The sequence below is a fragment of the Artibeus jamaicensis genome, unplaced genomic scaffold (genome assembly GCF_021234435.1).
Source record: "Artibeus jamaicensis isolate MK-2021 breed Jamaican fruit bat unplaced genomic scaffold, CSHL_Jam_final contig_387, whole genome shotgun sequence".
Lineage (NCBI taxonomy): Eukaryota > Metazoa > Chordata > Mammalia > Chiroptera > Phyllostomidae > Artibeus > Artibeus jamaicensis.
Genome location: NW_026521812.1, coordinates 41,075,801 through 41,098,549, shown reverse-complemented (window position 1 = coordinate 41,098,549; position 22,749 = coordinate 41,075,801). Strand labels below are relative to the sequence as shown.

Genomic DNA, 22,749 nt, shown 5'->3' with positions numbered 1-22,749 from the left:
CTAGATTATATTAGGTTGGTTTGTACTTAACTTTATATAAAAGAAATTGCTATATATATTCTTTTATGTCTTGCTTCTTTCATTCATGTTTTTAAGGTTATCTATTACAAGATGCTACCTGCTATAGGTATTCATTGCTATAGGTGTTCATTTTATGAATCCACCACAATTTATCTGTCCACTCTACTGCTGGTGAACATTTGTATTATCTCCAGTTTTGGCTATTATAAACAATGCTGCTATGAACACTCTTAAATACGAATATAAGATTCTCTAGAATATATATCTCAGAGAGAACCTGCTGGGTCATTTAGTTTTATACTAAACTGTTTTTTCAAGTGGTTTTCCCATTTATATTCCTACTAACAGTGTAATTTATATAGTGTATATATGGCTTTACTATATAGATTATTTTTCTAAATTAATGTGAAAATGCTGATTCTTTTCAGTTTATCCTCTTATGTTTCATTCTCTAATTTGACTTACCAAGATTTACATCTGGTAGTATCTTATCAAGAAATTGTGTTTCTCCACCATTAGGAGAGAGAAAATCTGCTAGAAGTTGACTATTACTCAGTTCTGGATGCTGCAGAAGTTTCTTGAATGAACAAAAGAAAAAAAAGTTTAAAAATCTAGAAGGGTGATCAAACTATTTTAAAATAATTTTTTAAACCAAGGAAATGATCTTAAACCCTCAAAAGCAATTTCACATTCAGAATAATAATAAAATAACATTTATAGGAAGAAGAGTACCACATAGAAGATATGCCCTCAGCCTCTGCAGTCAGACTAAACAGATCTGAATTCTGGCTCTTCTGTCTGTTAGCTAGGTGTTCCTAGAAAAGTTCCTAAATTGCCAAAAAGTCAGTTTCCTCATGTCATGTGTAAAATGAAAATAATACAACCTACTTTTTAATGTTGTCATAAAAGCATTTAGCACTTACCTTATACACAGAAAGATTAAACATGAAGCTAATATTATTTCTGTTTCTCAACTATAAACAAGTATAAATATATTATATAACTATATTGCTAATTAAAAGACGTTGGCAAAAATTAAAAGGATTTAGCAAAAACTAAATGGGGAAATGTAAAATAACTTGGAGGATCTGTTGTCTGTTAACCCTGTATTATTTTCTTATAGACAAACTGACCTCTTAAAGCCAAAATTAACCCATTTCTTAGCAATATTGTTTTGTAACTATGAAACAGTTACTAAACTTTATGAGAAGACATCTACAGGGTGGGGAAAAAGTAGGTTTACAGTAATGAGTACATGAAACAGAGTTTATTCTAGCATTATTATTTATTGTTACATTATCTTCCACAGAACTGTAAACTTACTTTTTTGCTCCACCCTATGTATAAACAAAATAGTAATACTGTAACCTTTAACTTAGTATTACCAGAAAAAGAGTTCTAGAAGGAGGTACTCTAGTTTTTAGAATTAGTTCAAATAATGGGTTATGATATCAACAAAGACACAGGTTAACACTATGTGTTGTGTTCAAATGACCCTGTAGTAGTTAACAGTTAATTCACATTTCAATTTTCACACTATAAAAAATTACATAAAAATATTTTCTGAATTCAAGTATTCAATAGTTCAAATATAAGAAATAAAATGTAAATACCTCTTAGTACTGTTGAATATTTAATTCATAAAGTACTTGTTTTTGACTATAAGGAACTGAATTTAACTGAGTTCGCACTTAATAAAAACTACTTAATAAAAACTCATGTAAAAAAATGTTTTAAAGAGTAAAGCAAAAGTATACTCTGGTCTTATATACTCGATTAAAGACAGTTGGTCATTTAGAGAAGTCTCAAGTAAGCAACTTTTAAGTTGATTATTCCAACAATAAAAAAAAATGTACCAATTACATTGTTTATATAACACAATGCCCACACTCTGAGAAAAATGGAATTCAGTTCCAACTGTTAAATGGTAGAGAGTCAGGAGATCGACAAGAAACTGGAAAAACATCTTCAAACTGAAAAAGGAAAGGAACAGAGGAATAAAACAGGAGGGAAGATTCTGAAGTTAAAAAAGTGCTGAACGCAAAATTAAACATAGAATAAGACAAAAATAACAAAAACTACCCAGCATTCTTGGAATGTATTTAATCTTTTACACCAAACTTTTTGTTTCTTTAACATCCCACACCAAAACAAAGCCCAACATAAGACCTTTTTTCCTCTAAGAAAACATCTGGTATTTTGTATCTGGTCAAGATGGCAGCATAGGTAGACACGGCTTGCCTACTTGCACAACCACATTGAAATTACAACTGAATTACAGAACGACCAACACTCAGAACTGTCAGAAATCCAGTTGAATGAAAGTCTTACAACTACATAATTAAAGAAACCACATCCATGCAGACTGGTAGGAGGGGCAGACATGTGGAACATGCTGGTCCCAAATCCATGTGTGGTGGATAAAAATTCGGCAAGGACTCCCAGTCCTACAACAGGCCCCCACTCCAGGGTTCCAGTCCCAGGAAAACGAGTCCCCATAACTTCTGGCAACAAGAATCAGTGGGGGCTGAGTAGATGGAAAAAACTTCTGGAGTCCCAAGAAGGTCTCCTTAATGAACACACACATGGACTTACTCAGACTCACTCCCTGTGAGCTACAGCACTGGGGTAGCAGCCTAAAAGGCACCAGTGGAATACAGAGAACAACTGAAGTGTCTAGAATCAAGGCAAGAGCTGGATCATAGCTTTCTCCCAGACAGAAAGGTGGGCAGGGGTCAACTATACCTTTTCTGAACCCTCTTCCCCTCTACAGCAACATAGCCAGCAGGTGGGTACCATATCTGAGACTCCATCAACCTGGCTAATACTGTTTGCTCAACCCTGGAGATCCCCAGAGGCTCCATCCCACCCAACTTACAGCTGTTAACTATGGCTTTTCCATATGAATGGCTGGTCTTGGCTCATGCTTCACAATTTCCTAAATACTTTCAAACAAGCAACCGCAAGCCTCAGTGAGCCCCCAGCCCCTGTACCTCCTGCTAAGTGGCTCAAGGCCTGGCACTAAGAGAAGTCAGCCTAGATTCACAGCTTGGCTTTGCCTGGGAATCTCCAAGCCCAACACAAGTAGCAGCCATCTCAGATTGCTTTATAGCTCAAGCCAGGTAGCCTGGGCAAAACACAGGTATGGCCTAAACCACCCAGGAAACCCCAGGGTCTACAACCCAGTGTACAGCAACAAACCACATCAGAGCACCACCATACTGCCCCTACACAGCTGATCCTCCATGGAGGGCGGAGGTTGGTGGTCAGTGGTCACAGCCAATCCTTGCAGCTGACTGGCCTGGGTAAATTCCTCCCATTGATCTTCCAACAGCAACCAAGGTTCAACTACAAGAGATGGATGTACTCAAACCACATGCAAGAGACACAATTCAGTATCCAGCTTGGGTGACAGGGGAGGCTGTGCCACTGGACCCTACAGGACACCTATTACATTAGGCCATGCTACCAAGACAGGGAGTCATAGCAGCTCTATCTAATACATAGAAACAAACACAGGGAGTCTGCCAAAATGAGAAGACACAGAAACATGGCCGAAATTAAAGAACAGAAAAAAACGCCAGAAAAAGAACTAAATAAAATGGAGATAAGCAATCTATCAGACACAGAGTTCAAAACACTGCTTATAAGGATGATCAAGGAACTTAGTTAGGACCTCAACAGAATAAAAAAGATCCAGTCAGAAATGAAGGATAGACTAATCAAAATAAAGAACAATTTGCAGGAAAAGAACAATAGAGTGGATGAAGCCAAAAATCAAATCAATGATTTGGAACATAAGGAAGCAAAACCAAGCAATCACAGCAACAAGGAGAAAAATGAATTAAAATTTGAGGATAGTGTAAACATCTTCTAGGACAACTTTAAGCATTCCAACATTTGCTTCATAGAGGTGCCAGAAGGAGAAGAGAAAGAGCAAGAAATTAGAAATCTATTTGAAAAAAATAATGAAAGGAAATGTCCCTAATTGGTGAATGAAATAGACATGCAAGTCCGGGAAGCACAGAGAGTCCCAAACAAGATGGATGCAAAGAGGCCCACTCCAGGACACAACATAACTAAAATGCCAAAAGTTAAAGATAAGGAGAGAATCTTAAAAGCAGCAAGAGAAAAGCAGCTGGTTATCTACAGGGGAGTTTTCGTAAAACTGTTAACTGATTTCTCAAAAGAAACTTTTCAGGCCAGAAGGGATTAGCAAGAAATATTCAAAGTCATGAAAAGCAGGGAACTATAGCCAAGATTGCTTTCCCCAGCAAAGATATCATGCAGAATGGAAGGGAAGATAAAGAGCTTCCCAGACAAGAAAAAAAGTAAAGGAGATCATCATCACCAAATCATTATGATATGAAATGTTAAAATGGCTTATTTAAGAAAAAGAAGATGATATCTGTGATCAATAAAATAGCAATAAACACATATCTATTAACAATTGAATCTAAAAAACAAACTAAGAAAAGAAGAAGAACAAAGATGGATGCCAGATGGGACGGGGTTGTAGGGAAATGGGTAAGGAGGTGAGTGGATTACAAAGTACAAATAGACTGTTAGAGAACAGCCATGTAGATATAAAGTATAGTATGGGAAATGGAGTAGCCAAAGAACATATACACATGACCCGTGGACATGAACAATGGTGGGGGATTGCTTGAGGGAGTGGGTGGTGCTAGGTGGAGGGGGCAAAGGGGGAAAAAGCAGGACAACTGTAATAGCATAATCAATAAAATACAATTTTTTAAAAATCTGGTATTTCATTTGCTTATCAATTTTTAAAATGTATACTTTTGACAATAATTCCATCTTATTAAAATTTTAAATAAAAGAATTTTAGAAATCTACATTGATACATACTCATAAAGCAAACCATATACATATGAGAGAAAAAAGAGAAATTAGAGAATGTGTGATCAGCAATGTGTTAAATTAAGCTGGTGATATACCTGTAGATATTCCTGAAACTCTTCTCTCTTTGACTTTAAGAATTCATAATTTTTGGGGCCAATGATCCTTTTGGAAGGAAGTTGGGCATCAGGAAATGTGCCTGAAATTAATATAAATGAAAATTATTACTATGTTATGCTACTTTAAAAACCTAATTTATAATTTACTATAACAAATTCATATTCATAATTCTGCCTTATAGAAATATATCATTCTTTAAAAAATCTTGACAAGTTCAAAAATAAATAAATAAATAAATAAATAAAAATAAAAAATCTTGACAAGTTCAGAGAGCACAGAAGTTTGAACTAGAATTACTGCTACCCAAAATATCACTATTCTTCACTGATACCCTTTATTTATATATAGATAGATATTTAACGCTGTATACTAGTAAAAACAATTTCAAAAAATTATCATGAGATACTTTGAAATCAGTGGGATATTGTTAAAACAAAATCTTACTAAAGAAATACCCACTCTCTCATGGGAACAAATTATACTGCCAATGCTATATATGCTTAAAAACAAAATTTAAAAACCATGGATATGCTTTCTCAGGGCTGATTTTGGAAATTTTAATACCAAAATGGAAAAATTTTATTGGGAATCAACCAAATTTGGTTAATCTGGGATTTTAAAATATGGAGATAAATGATCGTCTCTCAACTCTAAACCAAAAAGAAAAGTTATCAGAGAAAGAACAAGACAGGGATAGTACTGCATGAGACTGGAAGAGACAAAAAGAAAACCATTTAAAGACCAGTACAAAATAAAAATCTAGGCAAGATATGGAGTGGGACCTTGTTTTATCTTCCTATAATCTCATCATGGGATTTATTTATACAGTAAAGAAGTGTTCCCTGCCCTTCTCAATTTACAACCAATCTGAATTTGAACCATGAGACACTCCACAGAGCTTTTCTAAAATGAAAGAATTCAGAGTACATAAATCAAACCCATCAATCTACATACAAAATGACTGGAAATACTTCATAACTATATCCCTGATATTAACTAATGTAAGTAGACAGATAAGAAAGACTGAGAGGTGAGAGGAAGAACTAAAAAGCAAAAGTGATCTCCTTTTCTGATTAATTATCCTCAGAAGAAACATTCATCTACAACTTTTGTCTCCATATCTACATCTAAGCAAAATTGAAACATTCGCCATGATACATACTGTAAACATGTCTACCAAGAAAGACCATGGTAAAAGAACACAGCAATTCTGAAATGCCTGACTTAAATTATCTACCATCAAGATAAAAATTAAATGGGAAAGAAAGCCTTTTCTAAAATACAATAAAAAAATAGCTATCTTTTACTTTTTTAAAAAACTGATTTAAGAGAGAGAGGAAGGGGGAAGTGAGCGAGGGAGTAACATCGATTGTTCCACTTGCTATGCATTCATTGGCTGATTCTTGTACGTACCCTGACTGTGGATAGAACAAGCAAACTTGGCATATCAGGACAATGCTCTAATTAACTAAGCTATCCAGTCAGGGCTATCTTTTATATTTTTGTATTATTATTCAAAAAGCAATAAATGTGTATTGTAAAAACTTTTAATATATAAACACACAAAAATAAGATAAAAGTAATACATTCCTATTATCAACAGCAGTGTACACAAGTGTCACTATTACATTTCCTTGTTAATGTTACTTAAAATCAAAAAATTAATCTGGTTCAATAGCTTCCAAGAAAGGTAAGGCTGAATATAATGTTTTATACCAAGAGGACAACATACCATGAAATTCAGTTAGTTTTGACTCAAGTACATAGAATTCAAGGTATCTTCTATAGACAGACCAATGTTCAGGCTCGTGCCCAACTGTAAATTGAATGAATTACACACTGAGTAATAAGTAATTTTATCAACTACTATTAAAAAGATGCAGTACTTAAAACATTAAGTATACAAATGTGGAAATTATTCCAGTCTTCATAATTTATTTCTTGGTATCATATTTAATAATGTGATTTTTATCCCATATTTTAATCCATATTTTCATTTTAAATTATTTAGAAGACATTGGTAAATTCACCTATTTATGAAGTCATCTCAATAATATATACATTTTTCTACAACAGAATCGTACAGCTGACAGCAACTTTCAAAATATTATGCAATTATGATTATTTTTTAAATTTCATCAATATGTATTTCATTAAAAATTTATAGTCAGTTTTGGTTCTCTGAACTTTTTACTAATTATTCTGATCTAATATAGTATAGATGAGCACTATCCAATAGAATTTTCTGCATATTCTATAAATGTTCTATATTATCTGTACTAATAAAGTAGCTATTAGCTATTAGCCACTTAAAATATGGCTAACATAGGAAATGAAATTTTAATTTTAATATAGCTTAATTTTAATTTTCACATGTGGACAGTGGCTACCATACTGGATAGCAAGAACTAATGGTTTATACCCGAAACCGGTTTAATTTTGTTAACTAGTGTCACCCCAATAAATATAATAATAAGAAAAAATAGTACTAATGATTTAGAGAATGGGGCAAAAGTAGGTTTACAGTTGCTTGTATGGAAAATATAATAATTAATAAATAATAATACAAGAATAAACTGTTTTGCATACTTACAACTGTAAACCTACTTTTGCCACACCCTGGATGTAAACTTGAACAAATAAATTAACCCCACTGTGCCTTAGTTTGCTTAGATAAAAATAATTGTACCTATTACATAAAATAATACCCGTAAGGCACTACTCTACAGTGCAAAGCACAGAGTAAGCACCCCAAGTGTTAACTGCTATTATTAGCATCTAATGTCATTCTAGCCTTGATTTGGAAATGCAATGGATCAAGTTAATTAAAACCACAACAACCCAAAAATGACACCTGTATTCAGAGAAAAACCAACCTGCTATGGTCACAACACAAACCATAAGGCAAATCCTATTTTTTTTCTTCACTGGTCTTAAATGTCTATATTATATTTAGTTTTGGTTTTAAAAATCCTGAAATTGCTACTTTGCTACACACGTAAAATCAATGTAGTATTTAAAGGATACACTTTCTTTCCCCCTGTAGGCCATGGCTTCCTTGGAGCACATATTATACTGACTGTAAAAATCTACAGCACTGGTGACAAAAATTACCCACACGACATAAGTTTTAAGATTTTTTTGGTATTGATTTTATGATTAATTATTAAGTCAAAGTTTAAAAAAATAAAGAACAAAAAATGTCAAAAAGGCAAAAACAAAAGTATATTCCCAAAATATTTAAAAGTATAGCACACATAAATCTTTCAAAAGGAGGTAAAAGTTACTACATGTTCACATATTTATATTGGTAGGGAATTATAGCTGAATAGGAATTTTTAAATAATTTTCCAAGAGACAAGAGGCAGATTTTAAGTACTAGGCACATGACACAGCCTGGCATGGTGACTGTTTAATTTGCTATGGACACTGCTTACCCCCATCATTAGTACAGTACACACCTAAAACCACCAAAAGAAAAAAATAAGCAAAACATGAAGAAAACTTGTAAAATTGTGTTTGGTCATATTTTTATCAATTCTAATTTGCTGACAACAACAGAGGAGAAGAAATGCTGTCTTAATAATATTGGTATAATATCTCCTATAGTGCAATAGGCATAAATAATAGTCAATTAAGTATAATGGCTAATGATAATGGGAGCAAAACCATTAAAATAAAATCATATCAAATACTTTGCTGGATTGTTAGGTGTCTTGCAATTGCAGGCATCCACTGAGTAAGTGTCGGTTGGACAAATTAATTAATTAACTAGTAACAGAGATAACCTAGAAAATCCTAAGCTTTCATTTAATTTTTTTCTTCTACACAATTATCTTTTGGATCTGCAGTCATACCCAATAGTTATAAATGGCAAAATGTTTATCATTCCTGATAAATACAGATGAACCAGAATCTTTTAAGAAACACACCCATAAATCTTCCTACCTGCTCTTCTATCATTCCTTTCAACATCAATACAAAACACAGGGATTCTTTCCTTTTTCTCCCTCCTTTCAGAGGAGGGATCTTCGAAGAAGTCTACATATGGAATGCTAATTTTCCACGCAGCAAGGTTTCGGGGAGTATTAGGTGTGCTCACAGCTTCCACTGGAGAATCATCTTCCATTACAACAATACCTTCTTCAATCTGGAAAAAAATCACCAGGAAAAATGTAATATTTCCAGGACCTTCAGGCCTGACTTAGAACTATAAAGTAGTATGTCCATATAAATTCTATAATTTTTAAATACTTCTGAAAGTAGGTGATATCAAATATTCTACTGAAAATATAAAGATATAAAAAATAAAAATAAACTACCAGCATCAACTCCAGGTTTTGTTATATCACCTGTGAAAATTCAAAAGAAAATAGGCAATAGATACTTCAGAGTACTGGAAAAATGTATTTTTAGAAATACATAGAAAAATATTTAATTTTGGTAATAAAAAGAAAAAATGTACTGATATTTTTTCACTTAGAGATATAAAATTTTATCAATGTCACCAGCCATTGATGGAGATAGCACAGATAAACTGGATCTGTGATATAAAAGAGTAAGCAAAACAGTTGTTGGTATGGAAAATAATAAATTTAAAAAAACAATAAAGTGAACTTTTGCATACTCACAACTGTAAACCTACTTGTGTCCCACCCTGCACTGCTGGTTACTAGACACACTGGCACAGCCCTCCTAGAAAGCGTTTTGACATCGTGTATTTATAAAGAGACATAAAACAACTTCAACCAAGTAATTCCATTTCTGGGAATTTATTCTAATAGAAGTATGTATTCCAAATAAATGTTTTAAACTGGGAAAAAGGCACAAGTATTTACTGCAGCATTAAATTATATAAAATTAGAAAAGAGGTCTGAAAGGGACACACCTCTATACAATTAAAGTTATTGTTTTAATGTCCTGGCTTCTCAAATGTTAATAAAATAAATGTTTAAAATAATATTTTTAAAAAACTGCTTGAAGAACAATTATTATTAAAAAATAAACATGTTCTAGGAATAAACAAAGAGAAAGAAAAAAAACATCTCTATCACATTAAATTGAAAGAAAACTTCTGAATTAGCACATTATAATACCACCTGGTCCTCTAGACATCTTTGACTTATGTCCAAGGGGGCAAAATATTACAGATAAACACACTTTTTAAGGCAATGAGTCACAGGCTGTAGCACTCAAGAGCAAACAAGTAGTGGGTACATTTCCAGAATTCTAGTGCTGCACCTTCTAATGAATTCTTTTCCTTCCCACACAGTCCCTTAGCAATTATCCTTTTTGTTCTCAGACTAAAATGACTTTCCATAATTCCTAATAAGACCATTAGTGACAATTTTCCTTTCCGCTAAAATTCCTAAACAAGACAAAAAAGATTCCATGAGGTCCCACAGCTTAAAATTAGCACAATGCCCTCTAAATTCTAAGTGACACCATCTGGGTCTGGGTCAACACACCATCTATTACTTCCTTTTCATATTGGAGATTACTTTGCCCTCTTCTCTTACTTCCAATTATCATTTTTGGTTCCAATAAAAAATTTTCATCTGTGCCACTACCAAAGACTCTCTATTTTTTAAAAATACCTTTCTATTCCTGAAGCAAAAATACAAGTTGTATTTCAAGTAATTAGGAAGAACATAAAAAGTACATCTTCCCCCACAAAAATTATGTTTTCAGAAGTTCACAGTAATATAGGTAACTACTTCTGTTATAATATTAACTGGAGAGAGAGGACAGTAAACTATATATATATATATATATATATATATATATATATATATATATATATAGCCTCATCAACGAAGGCAGAAAGGGACAGATATTTTTTTTAAAAGAAAATCACTTCAATGTTAGTAGAAGTGGTTATTGGGTGGTAGGCTTATGGGTGGTTATTTTTTTTTCACTTTTCTATACTATTAAAAAATTGAGATTATACAAGGTCTGCCCAGAAAAGTCCAGCTGCTGTTAATATAAAGAGAATTGTTTGAGTGACACAGGTGTAACCTGATAGCCAAGGGGGGTGGACTGGAATGCACATGCATAAACAATGATGACTTCACTGTACTAGTCAGTAAGGCAGTAAATGCCATTGAGTGAGCATATGTACTGTGTGGCCATTGCACTCAAAATGACTGAGTGAGTAGAACAATGAATCTGCATCAGATTTTGTGTTAAGTTTCAACATTCCTCTGTGGAAACTATTCAGATGATTCAGAAGTCCACAGCTATAGGCAACCGGTGATTGGCAGTTTCATCACAACAATGTGCCCACTCACACATTACATCTCCTGAAGAGTTTTTGGGGAAAACAGCAAATCAATTAGGTGACTCAGCCATTCTACAGCCCAGACTTGGCGCCCTGAAATTCTTGCTTTTTCCCCAAACTAATATCACCTTTGAAAGGGAAGAGATTTCAGACTCTTGATAAGATTCAGGAAATGATGACAGAGCAGCTGATGGTGATTGGGAGAACTGTGTAAGGTCCCAAGGTACCTACTTTGAAGGGGACTGAGGCATCATTGTGTTGTGTACAATGTTTCAAAATACAACATGTAAAATGTTGTATTTTGTTTCTTCTTCAATGCCTCTATTTTTCATATTATGTGGCTGGATACCTTCTGGACAGACCTAGTAATATGCTTAAAGTTAAAAAATATAACAAAGTATTATTTTGAAAAGATTCCTTCCTCTGTCTACTGTCTTTATTCTATTTAAGGAGAAACAGGGCTTAAAGGGAAAAAAATGCTATGTGAATTATCTAAAAAGAAAAAAATAACAAAAAACTGTACTTGAAAAATAACTAAATAAAATTATTTTAAAAAATAAGATTTTATTTTAATTATAAAGAAGCAATGATTCTCCTTAACAATTCATCAGTGTAATGACAAAGAAGTCAAAAGGAAGGTGTAGAGAGGGCAAACGAGTATATTTACTCTTTTGTCTGCTGTTTCTTAGTTATTACCATTTCATTTACTACTATGTCTCCATTTTACACCCAGGTTAATAGATTCCTTACAGGGAAACTCTATGCCTTAAAAAAATATTTCATTGTTTATGCTATCACAGTTGTCTCACTTTCCCCTCCTTTGCTGCCTCCACCCAGCCTGGCCCCCACTTTCATAGTTCCCTACACCATTGTACATGTCCATGAGTCCTTTGTGTATGTTTTGACAAATCCCTTCACCTCCTTTCATTCAGTTCCCACCACCCCCATCCCCTTACAACTCTTGATTCTATGCCTCTAGTTCTATTTTGCTCATCAATTTATTTTCCTCATTAGATTCCTCTTACAAATGAGATATGGTATTTATCTTTCACCGACTAGCTTACTTAGCATAGTAGTCACCAGTTGCAACCATACTGTCACAAAAGATAGGAATTCCTTTTTTTCTGCTGCATAGCATTCCATTGTGTAAATGTACCACAGTTTTTTTTTTTGGTCCATTCATCTACTGATGGACATTTAGGCTGTTTCCAAATCTCAGCTATTGTAAATCATGCTGCTATAAGTGTGGGGTGCATAAATTCTTTTGAATCAATGTTTTGGGATTCTTAGGGTATATTCCCAGCAGTGGAATCACTGGGTCAAAAGCAGTTCCATTTTTACTTTTTTCAGGAAAACTCCAGTTTCCATGGAGGCTGCACCAGTCTGCATTCCTGCCAACAGTACATTAGGGACCCATCTTCTCCACATCCTTGCTAGCACTTGTTGTTTGTTGATTTATGGACAGCCATTTTGGCAGGTGTAAGGTGATATCTCATTGTGGTGTTAAATTGCATCTATCTGATGGCTAATAATGTTGATCATGTTTTCATATGTCTATGGGTCATTTGTATGTTTTCCTTTGCCCATTTTTAAATTAGATTGCTTGTCTTCCTGGTGTTGAGCCTTTATATATTTTGGAGATTAAACCCTTGTCCGATGTATCATTGGCAAATTATGTTATCCCATAGAGTCAGTTCCCTTTTCATTTTGATGACAGTTTCTTTAGTTGCACAGAAGCCTTTTAATCCCCAGTAGTCCTATTTGTTTATTTTTTCCTTTATTTCCCTTGTCCTACGGTATATATTGGCAAAAATATTGTTACGTGAGATACCTGACATTTTAACGACTATATTTTCCTCTAGGGTTTTTATACTATCAAGACTGATATTTAACGTCTTTTATTCATTTTGAGTTTATCCTGGTGTATGTGTAAGATGGTAGTCTAGTTTCTTTTTTTCTTTTTGCATATATCTGTCCATTCTCCCAACACCATTTATTGAACAGTCTTTAATACATTGTATGTTCTTGTCTCCTTTGTTCTTGTCAAATATTAACTGACCATAGGGACATGGATTTATTTCTGGGGTCTCTATTCTGTTCCATTGATTTATATGTCTGTTCTTACGCCAGTACCAGACTTACGCCACACTTATATGTCTGTTCTTATGCCAGTGGCAGACTGTTTTGATTACAGTGGCCTTGTAGTATAGTTTGATATCAGGTATTGTGATCCCCCCAACTTTGTTCTTCTCTCAAGATTGCTGTGGCTATTTGGGGTCCTTTTTGGTTCTATATAAATTTTTGGAATATTTGTTCTAGATCTGAGAAATACGCCATTGCTATTTAATAGGAATTGTATTCAATCTATAGATTGCTTTGGGTACTATGGACAGTTTAATGATGTTAATTCAATCCATGAACATTACCATATACCTAGGCTTCCACTTGCATCTTCCTCAATTTCTACCTTTATTTTCCTATAGTTCTCTGAGTACAAGTCTTTCACTTCCTAGGATAAATTTATTCATAGGTGTTTTTGTTGTTGTTGCAATAGTAAATGGGATTGTTTTCTTAGTTTCTCTTTCTTATAGTTAATTAGTGTTGTATAAAAATGGCATTGATTCTGAATATTAACTTTGTATGCTGCTGCTGCTTTGCCAAATTCATTAGGTTGAATGGTTTTTTGGTGGAGCCTATAGGATTTTCTATGTGCAATGTCATGTTGTTTGAGAATGAGTTTTACTTCCTCTTCTCCAATCTAGATGTCCTTTATTTCTTCTTCTTGCCTGATCATTGAGAATAGGACTTCCAGTACTATGATGAGTAAAAGTGGTGAAAGCAGACACCCCTGTCTTGCTCCTGATCTTAAGGAAAATGCATTTAGTTTTTGCCCATTGAGAATGATGTTGGCAGTAGGATTTTTGTATATGGCCTTTATTATTTTGATGTATGCTCTATTTGGTGAGTGTTTTCATCATTAATGGGTGCTGAATTTTTATCAAGTGCTTTTCTGCATGTATTGATATGATCATGTAATTTTTGTCTTTCATTTTATTTACATGATATATCACATTTATTGATTGTAAATATTGTATCATTTTGGCATCCCTGGAATACATCCCAGTTGATTGTGGTGTATATTTTTTCATATATTATGAACCCAGTTTGCTAACATTTTGTTAAGAATTTTAGCATCTATGTTCATCACAGTATTAGTCTATAATTTTTTTTCTGTGTTGTGTTTTAGCCGGTTTTGGAATAAGATAATGCTGGCCTCATAACAAGAACTTGCAAGTCTTCCCTCCTTTTGAATTTTTTGGAATAGTTCGAGCAGGATGGTTATTAGTTCTGCTTTGAATGATGGATATAATTTGCCCTTGAAGCCATCTGGTCCATGGTTTCTGTGTGCCAGAAGTTTTCTGATCACCACTTCCATTTCACGAGTTGTTATTGGTCTATTCAGGTTCTCTGCTTATTCTGGATTGTTTTGGAAGACTGTATGTTTCTAGAAATTTATCCATTTCACCCAGGATGTCCAATTTCTTGGCATATAGTTTTTGATAGTAATTTCTTGCAATCCTTTGTATTTACTGTGGTGTCAGCTGTTACTTCACCTCTTTCATTTCTGATTTTATTTATTTGGGTCTTTTTTTTTTTATGAGTTTGATTAAATTTGTCAACTTTATCTTTTTAAAGAACCAGCTCCTAGATTTATTGATCTTTTGAATTATTTTTTTTTAGTGTCTATGTCATTTATTCCTGCTCTGATTTTGCTTATTTCCTTCCTTCTACTTACTCTGAGCTTTGTTATTGTTTTCTTAGGTACAAGTTCTTTTAGGTATAAGGTTATTTAGGTTGTTTATTTGAAATTCATCTACCTTCTTTAGGTAGGCATATAGTGCTATGGATTTCCCTCTCAAGACCACTTTTGCTGTGTCCCATAAGTTTTGGGTTGGTGTGTGTTCATTTGTTTCCAAGTACCTTTTACTTCTTCCTTGATCTCATTGTTAATCCATTTATTATTCAATAATATGTTATTTAGCTTCCATGTATTGCAACACTTTTGAGTTTTTTCCTCAAGGTTGATTTCTACTTTCAAGCCATTTTGATCTGAGAAAATGCTTACTTGATATAACTTCAGTTTTCTTGAATTTATTAAGGCTTACTTTGTGTCCGACCATATTATCTATCTTTGAGAATATTACATGTGCATTTGAGAAGCATGTATATTCTGCTTCTTAGGGATAAAATTTCATATATATATAAATTAAAGCCACTTGACATAGTGTGTGATTTAATGCTGGTATATTCTTGTTGATTTTTTGTTTGGATGATCTGTCCATTGTTGACAGTGGGGTGTTAAAATCAGCTATAATGACTGTATTGCTGTCAATCTCTTTCTTAAAGTCCTCTGAGTCCATTTTTATATATCTAGGTGCTCCTATATTGCATCCATGTATGTTTACAACGGTTATATCCTTTTCTTCGACTGCCCCCTTTGTCTGTTATGGTCTTTGTTTTGAAGTCTATTTAGTGAGACAGAAGTATTACTATCCCACTTTCCTCTTACCCCTATTTGCACAAAATACTTTTTCCATTCCTTCATTTTCCACCTGTGTAAATCTGTAGTTCTGAGGTGGGTTTCTTATAGACAACATTTATGCCAGTCATATTTTCTTATCCATTCACCTACCCTATGTCTTTTGACTGGCACTTCAAAAGCATTTAATCCATTTACATTAAAGGTTATTATTGATAGGTACTTATTCATTGCCATCTTTCCCCTTTGTACCTGTGTTCCTCTATTTCTTCTTCTTAAAGCCATCCCTTTAGCATCTTTTGCATTGCTCATTTGGTGGAAATGTACTCCTCTAGTCTTTTTTTGTCTAGGAAGCTCTTTATTTCACCTTCAATTTTAAATGATAGCCTTTTTGAATGGAGTAATTTTGGTTGCAGGCCCTTGCTTTTCATCATTTGAATACTTTATCCAATCCCTCCTGGCCTGAAGTGTTTCTGTTGAGAAATCAGCTGACAGACTTATCGAGCTCCCTAGTAGGTAGGGAGCTAACATTTCTCTCTTACTTAAGAGTCTCTTTGTCTTTAAATGTTGCCATTTTAGTTGTGACATGTCCTGATGTGGCCCTCTTTGGGTTCATTTTGATTAGGATTCTCTGTGCTTCCTGAACATGTGTGAATCTCTCCCTCACCAAGTTAGGTAAGTTTTCTGTTATTTCTGCAACCAGGCTTTCTATCTTTTGCTCCCTCTCCTCTCCTGGTATCCCTATAATGTGAATATTGTACATTTCATGTTGTCCCAAAGCTCTCTTAGACTAACCTCATTCTTTTAAAGTCTTCTTCATTTTGTTGCTCTGACTGGGTGATTTTTTTTTACCTTGTCTTCCAAATCACAAATTCAATCCTCTGCTTCATCTAGCCTGCTTTTAATTCCTTCTGATGTATTCTTCATTTCAGATATTGAATTCTTCATTTTCGACTGGATCTCATTCATCATTTCTATGTCCTTTTTCATGCCGATGTAGTTCTCAAGTTTTTGAGCATCCTTATAAACTTTACTTTGAACTCTATGGTAGATCATTTGCTTGTCTCAATTTCATTTAGCTCTTTTCCCAGAGATTTCTTATTTTCTTTCACTTGGACATGATTTTTTGTTTCCTCATTTTATCTGTTCCTTTTTTTATTGTTTTTATGTATTAGATACATCTGCTTTGACTTATGGTTTGTGGGATAGAATTATGTAGTACGAGTTCTGTGGGATCCAGGTGCAGACTCCTTGATCTCCTGATCTGGTTGCTCTAGGAGTGCTCCTTTGTGTGGTTTATACAGGCTCTCCTGTTGTATTTGGGTTTGTTGGCTTGTTTGTTGGTGGAATCCCCCTCCAGCAGGCTGACTGAGAGACTCAAACCACACCACATCTTATATGCTGTTGTACAGTGGTGATAGAATAGAGCAAAACAACACACAAACAAATGAAACCAAAACAAGCAACCCCCTCCAACAACATCAGCAATTTCACTGACAAAAGATTAAATAATAATAAAGGTGGAAAGGGAAATGGAGTATCGGGGAAAGTAGAAAAAAAGGAAAAAAGAATTAGAGAAGACCAAAGGGCAGAAAAGTGATAATGGAAGGAGAAAAGTGAAAAAAATATGAATAATATGAAAAACAAAAAAAAGGGACAAAGAACAAGAAAGAATAACAAAAATAAGAAAAGAAAGAACAGTGGAGTAATCAAAGGTAAGAGTAAAATAAGAGATATGAAAGAAAAAATAGAACAAAAATAAAAGGAAAAGAGACTTCCCGTCAAGATGGTAGCATAGGCAGACATGGCTCGCCTCTTTGCACAACCAAAACAAAATTACAACTAAAATATAAAACAACCATAGCTCAGAACTGACAGAAATTGAGCTGAATGGAAGTCTGACAAGTTCATAATTTTAAAAACCACATCTTCCAGGCTGGTAGGAGTGGCAATGATGCAAAATGAGCTGGTCTCAAACCAACATGTGGTAGATAAAAATATGGGAGGAATATCTCTGGACTGAGGAGTCCCCGCTCCACACAAGGCACCCCAGAGCAGGGTTTCAGCACCAGAAGATAAGTCCCCAGAACTTCTGACTGCAAAAACCAGTGAGGATTGAGTCAGTGGAAAACACTGCTGGATCCCTAAGCAGCTCCTCTTTAAAAACCCACATACAGACTTACCTACTCAACCTCCCTCCCTCTGAGCTCCAGCAATGGGATGGCAGCTTCAGGAGTGCCAGTGGTGGGCAGGGGGAGGCTGAGATATCTGACATCAAAGTGAGCAGAGGCTACTGTCCCTTTTCTAAACCCTCCCCGCACAGAGCCAGGACACTGGTGCCACACCTAAGATTCCATCAACCTGGCAAACACTGTTTGACCCGTCATGGAGTTCCCTAGAGACTCTACACCACCCAACTTATGGGCCAACCCAAGCTGCTTTTCCATTTGAATGGTTTTTGCTTATGCTTCGCAACTTCCTAAATCCTCTCAAGCAAGCTATAGTTGGTCTCACTGAGCTCCAGGCCCAAAAGTAGCAGCCTAGATGCACAGCTTGGCATCTCCAAGAGTTTCCAAGCCCAGCACAAATAGCAGCCATCTCAGATTGCTTTATAACTCAGGCAGGGTGGCCCTGGGCAAAACACAGGTTGGGGCTGATCTTGGCCTGCACTACCTGGAAAACCCCAGGGGCCAGCACACCCAGTGGACAGCTCCAGACCATGTTGGAGCACCATCACCCTGCCCCTCCACAGCTGGTCCTCCATGGAGGGCAGAGGTTGGTGTTAAGTAGTCATAGCAAATCCTTGCAGATAACTGGCTTGGGTATATCCCTCCCATTGATCTGCCAACAGCAACCAAGGCTCCACTATAAGAGGAGGGTATACTCAGCCCACATGAAGGGTGCACCTTGAATACCCAGCTTAGGAGATAGTGGAGGCTGTACCAATGGACCCTGCAGGACACCTACTACATTAGGCCACACTACCAAGACATGGAGTCAAGGCAGCCACCTAATATAAAGAAAGAAACAGGGAGTCTGCCAAAATGAGGAGACAGAGAAATGAGGCCCAAATGAAAAAACAGATAAAAACACCACAAAAAGAGCTAAACAAAATGGAAATAAGCAATCTCTCACATGCAGAGTTTAAAAGACTGATTATAAGGATGCTGAAAGACCTTAGTGAAGACCTTAGCAGCATAAAAAAACTTCCAGGCAGAAACAAAGGATATATTAATTGAAATAAAGAACCATTTATAGGGAAACAACAGTAGAGGAGATAAAGCTGAGAATCAAATCTATGATTTTGAACATAAGCAAGCAAAAAACAACCAATCAGAAAACAAGAAGAAAAGGATTTCAAAAAAAAAAAAGGGTAGTTATTAGCAGCCTGTGGGACAACTTCAAGGTCCCACATTCTCATCATAGGGATGCCAGAAGGAGAAGAGAAAGAACAAGAAATTAGAAAAATGTTTGAAACAATAATGAAAGAAAACTTCCCTAATTTGGTGAAGGAAATAGATAATGCAAGTCCAGGAAGTACAGAATCCCAAACAAGATGGATGCAAAAGGTCCACCCCAAGATACATCATAATTAAAATGCTAAAGGTTAAAGATAAAGAGATGGAAGGGCAGGTGTAGGAGAATGGGTGAGAGAAAAGGGGATTAAGAAATATGAATAGGTAGTTACAGAATAGCCATGGAAATGTAAAATACAGTATAGGAAAGGGAGTAGCCAAAGAACTTACATGCACAACCTGTGCACATGAACAAGGGTGGGGGGAACTGCCTGAAGGAGGGGGTGGTGCTATGTGGAGGGGAACAAAGGGGAAAAATCAGGACAGCTGTAATGACATAATAAAATATAACTTTTAAAAAATAAAAGGGAAAAATAGAAAAAATAAAAAGGCTATAAAAATCATGAAAATAATGTGAAAAACAAAGTGATCTTCAGCTCAGCAGAGTTTAGTGCTTGCCTGCTGAGTTCTTCCTTTGGCTATAGTTCTGATGCTGTTTGAGGCTAGTTTATGCCAATGTCAGGTACTGTCCATGTCTAGCCCTTGGCAGCCCATTCAAAGCTACAGGTCATCCACAGTTTGTAACTGATATCCCCAGGCTTGGCTTCTCCCAGGATAGGCCAAGCTGCTCTGCAGAGCTGTGTTTTATCAACACTGGGTCAAGGGGTGTGTCAGCAAACATCCCAAGTCACCATAGGATCTGCCTCTGCCTGTCTCTGTCACTTGCTGTCAGTCTTAAACTAGTCACAGACCCAACTGCTACTGACAGGGCTTCTGTTGGAATTAGGGGAGATGGGACTCTTGGATCTCCCATGGCACATGCCTTTTAGATTTCAGGAAAGATGGTGAGTATGTGTCCCTGTCCCTGAGCCACTAGTCTGAGTCTGTCTGGGATTATTTCCCAGGACTTGGCAGGGCAGAGCCCCTTGTAGGCAAATGAGTGGGGTCTCCATAGCCAAATTTTGAGTATGCTGAACACTAGAGTGGTGTTTCTATGCCTCTCCCATGAGGGGGAATTGTCAGTCTGTTTGTCTTGGAAAGCATATGGAATGACTGTGCCCTACAGCTTCTCCTGACACCCCCTGAGACTCTGTAGGTTCTTGATTCCTCAACAGGAGTTGAGATGCAGGATGGGAGAAAAGAAAAAAGAAAAGGAAAAAACCCACATAAAACAAAACAAAAAAACCATAAAAAGGGAAAAAAGATGTGGGGTAGAGGGAACAAGACTGCAGAGGAAGGGTGGGGTAAGCAATATCCCACAGGGTAAGGTAATTGCTTTTCTCCAGGGAGATTCTTGCTCTTCTCAAGCAAGATGACTGCTGCGGAATCCAGGTATATCCTAGCACAGAAAAACCCAGAGCCACTCCTCTACTTCCCTCCCCAGTGCCTCCTACTTCACACTTTCCTTACATGACTCCAATGTGCACTTCCCTCCCTTCACTGGGGCCCAAGGTGAGTGGTTGCAAACACAAAACCTGTGCTTTGGCCCCTTTAAGAATTAGGGAAAAAAGTGGCTTTGTCTCCAGCAGGTCTTATCTCTCTCTGGCAGAGAAAAACCCCATGGTCTTTCATTGCTGCATGCTACATGGTCATCTGATACTGGCACTGATGCTCTGTGCTTGAGAGCCTATTTTGCGGTCCCAGCTTCTCCCCTCAAGGGGAAGCTCCCACTGCCACACTGCCATCTCAGCCCACTGCCCGTGTGAACAGGACCAGCCCCTTTAATGACCTCACCCTTTCTAACAGTTTCATGGTGTTTTTTGCCCATGAATAGTTAAAAGTCTCATTTTCCGGTAGTCTTCAGTTTATTTCGGGTGACTATTCCCCTCTTTAGTTTTATTTACAGTTTGGTTTTGTGAGGAGGTACACAATACATCCTTCTACTCCACTGCCATCTTGTGACTCTTCCGCAAAGTCTATGTGTTAATTATCTTATTGCCAATGCTCAGAGTCATTAAAAGGCAATATGAAGATTTGAAATCAATGAAGATTTGAACTCAATTAAGATTTGTTAAATGAATAAAAAGTACCAATAAGACAGTAGTTCCCTTTATTGAACTCACTAATTCCTAGGAAAGACAATCATAAACACATAATTTCAAATACACTATAGTGCGTGCTTTAAATATGATCTAATAGGAGTACAAAGGAGGAAATGTGCAATTCTTGGGGACTCACAGCAGGGCTCACTGGGGGGCATTTCAAGAACAGCATGTGCCAAACTCTAGAGATATAAAAAAGCATGCTGGGTGTAATATACATATAAATGAACTATTAAAATGTAAATTATAACTCAGTAGGTCCAGGATAAAGCCTGAGATTCTGCATTTATAACAAGCTCCCAGGTAATGCTAATACAAATAACCCATACGTCACAGTTTGAGGAGCAAGAGTTTAGGACATCTATGAACAACGCTGTATGTCTGGACCATATGGTTGGAAAGGGATAAGATCAGGATATGAAGTTAAAGCCTAAACAAAATATGGTAAATTGTTTGACTCAGCTTAACAGAAACCATTCTGGCCTTAGTAAGCAGTAACTTAGTGCTCAGGAATTTTAAAGATTAGATTAGCACCATGAAACTGTAATAACTGATGGAAGAATGGGGAATATAAAAGAAGTAGGAAAGAGGATAAAGAAGAGGAAAAATAACGAGTATATCCAATTATTTTATATCATTGTAAGTGTGAAGTTATACAGGGATCACACTGAAGAATATTTACTTACAAAGTCATCTTCACCTTCAGCTAAACCATAATTAGGCAACATTGCTCCCTCCATGGTGGTACTTTTGAATACTCCCTTAATTTTGCTACCTATTCTGCTGATTCCAAATGATTCTCCTCTTTTCTGTGTGCTCCTAAATATAAAAAAAATGGATCAATCACAAGCCAATTATCTCAACAGTCTAGTTTACTGTAAATAATAATGAAGAAAAATAGTTGTGAAGTTATAGCTAACATAATTTTTCAGATTTCTCAGTCATAGACTGGCAAAATATCTCAAAGGAAAAGATTTAAAGTTTTAAAGTGGAGGCATAAATGGGAAAATATTTATTAACAAATATTTGAAATTTACCTATTTTACTTTAAAACATTAACTGAACTAAAATGTTTTTAAAATGAGAGCCCCCTAGTGGTACATGGTTATTATTGCCATACATAACAGGTATGGCAATAATAGATTTTTTTTTTAAAGATTTTATTTATTTATCTTTAGAGGGGAAGGGAAGGAGAGAGGGAGAGAAACATCAATGTATGGTTGCCTTTCATGCATCCCCTGATGGGAACTGGCCTGCAGGGAACCAGCCTGCAACCCCGGTATGTGCCCTGACTGGGAATCGAACTGAGATTGTCTGGCTCGCAGGCCCACGCTCAATCCACTGAGCTACACCAGCCAGGGCTTAGTTTTT

General features: G+C 35.8%; 1 protein-coding gene across 6 annotated transcripts in view; it reads right to left on the bottom strand.

Annotated features, from left to right (window-relative positions):
• Positions 1–22,749, bottom strand: part of SNX14 (sorting nexin 14) — a 91,153-nt gene that overhangs the window by 11,818 nt on the left and 56,586 nt on the right. For all 6 annotated transcript variants that reach the window (XM_037143827.2, XM_037143824.2, XM_037143828.2 and 3 more), the window contains 5 exons: positions 22,065–22,197; positions 8,950–9,151; positions 6,734–6,817; positions 4,980–5,080; positions 487–598 (listed from right to left, as the gene is read on the bottom strand). In XM_037143827.2, coding sequence (XP_036999722.2) covers positions 487–598; positions 4,980–5,080; positions 6,734–6,817; positions 8,950–9,151; positions 22,065–22,197 — 632 coding nt within the window. The remainder of the gene's footprint in view (positions 1–486; positions 599–4,979; positions 5,081–6,733; positions 6,818–8,949; positions 9,152–22,064; positions 22,198–22,749) is intronic.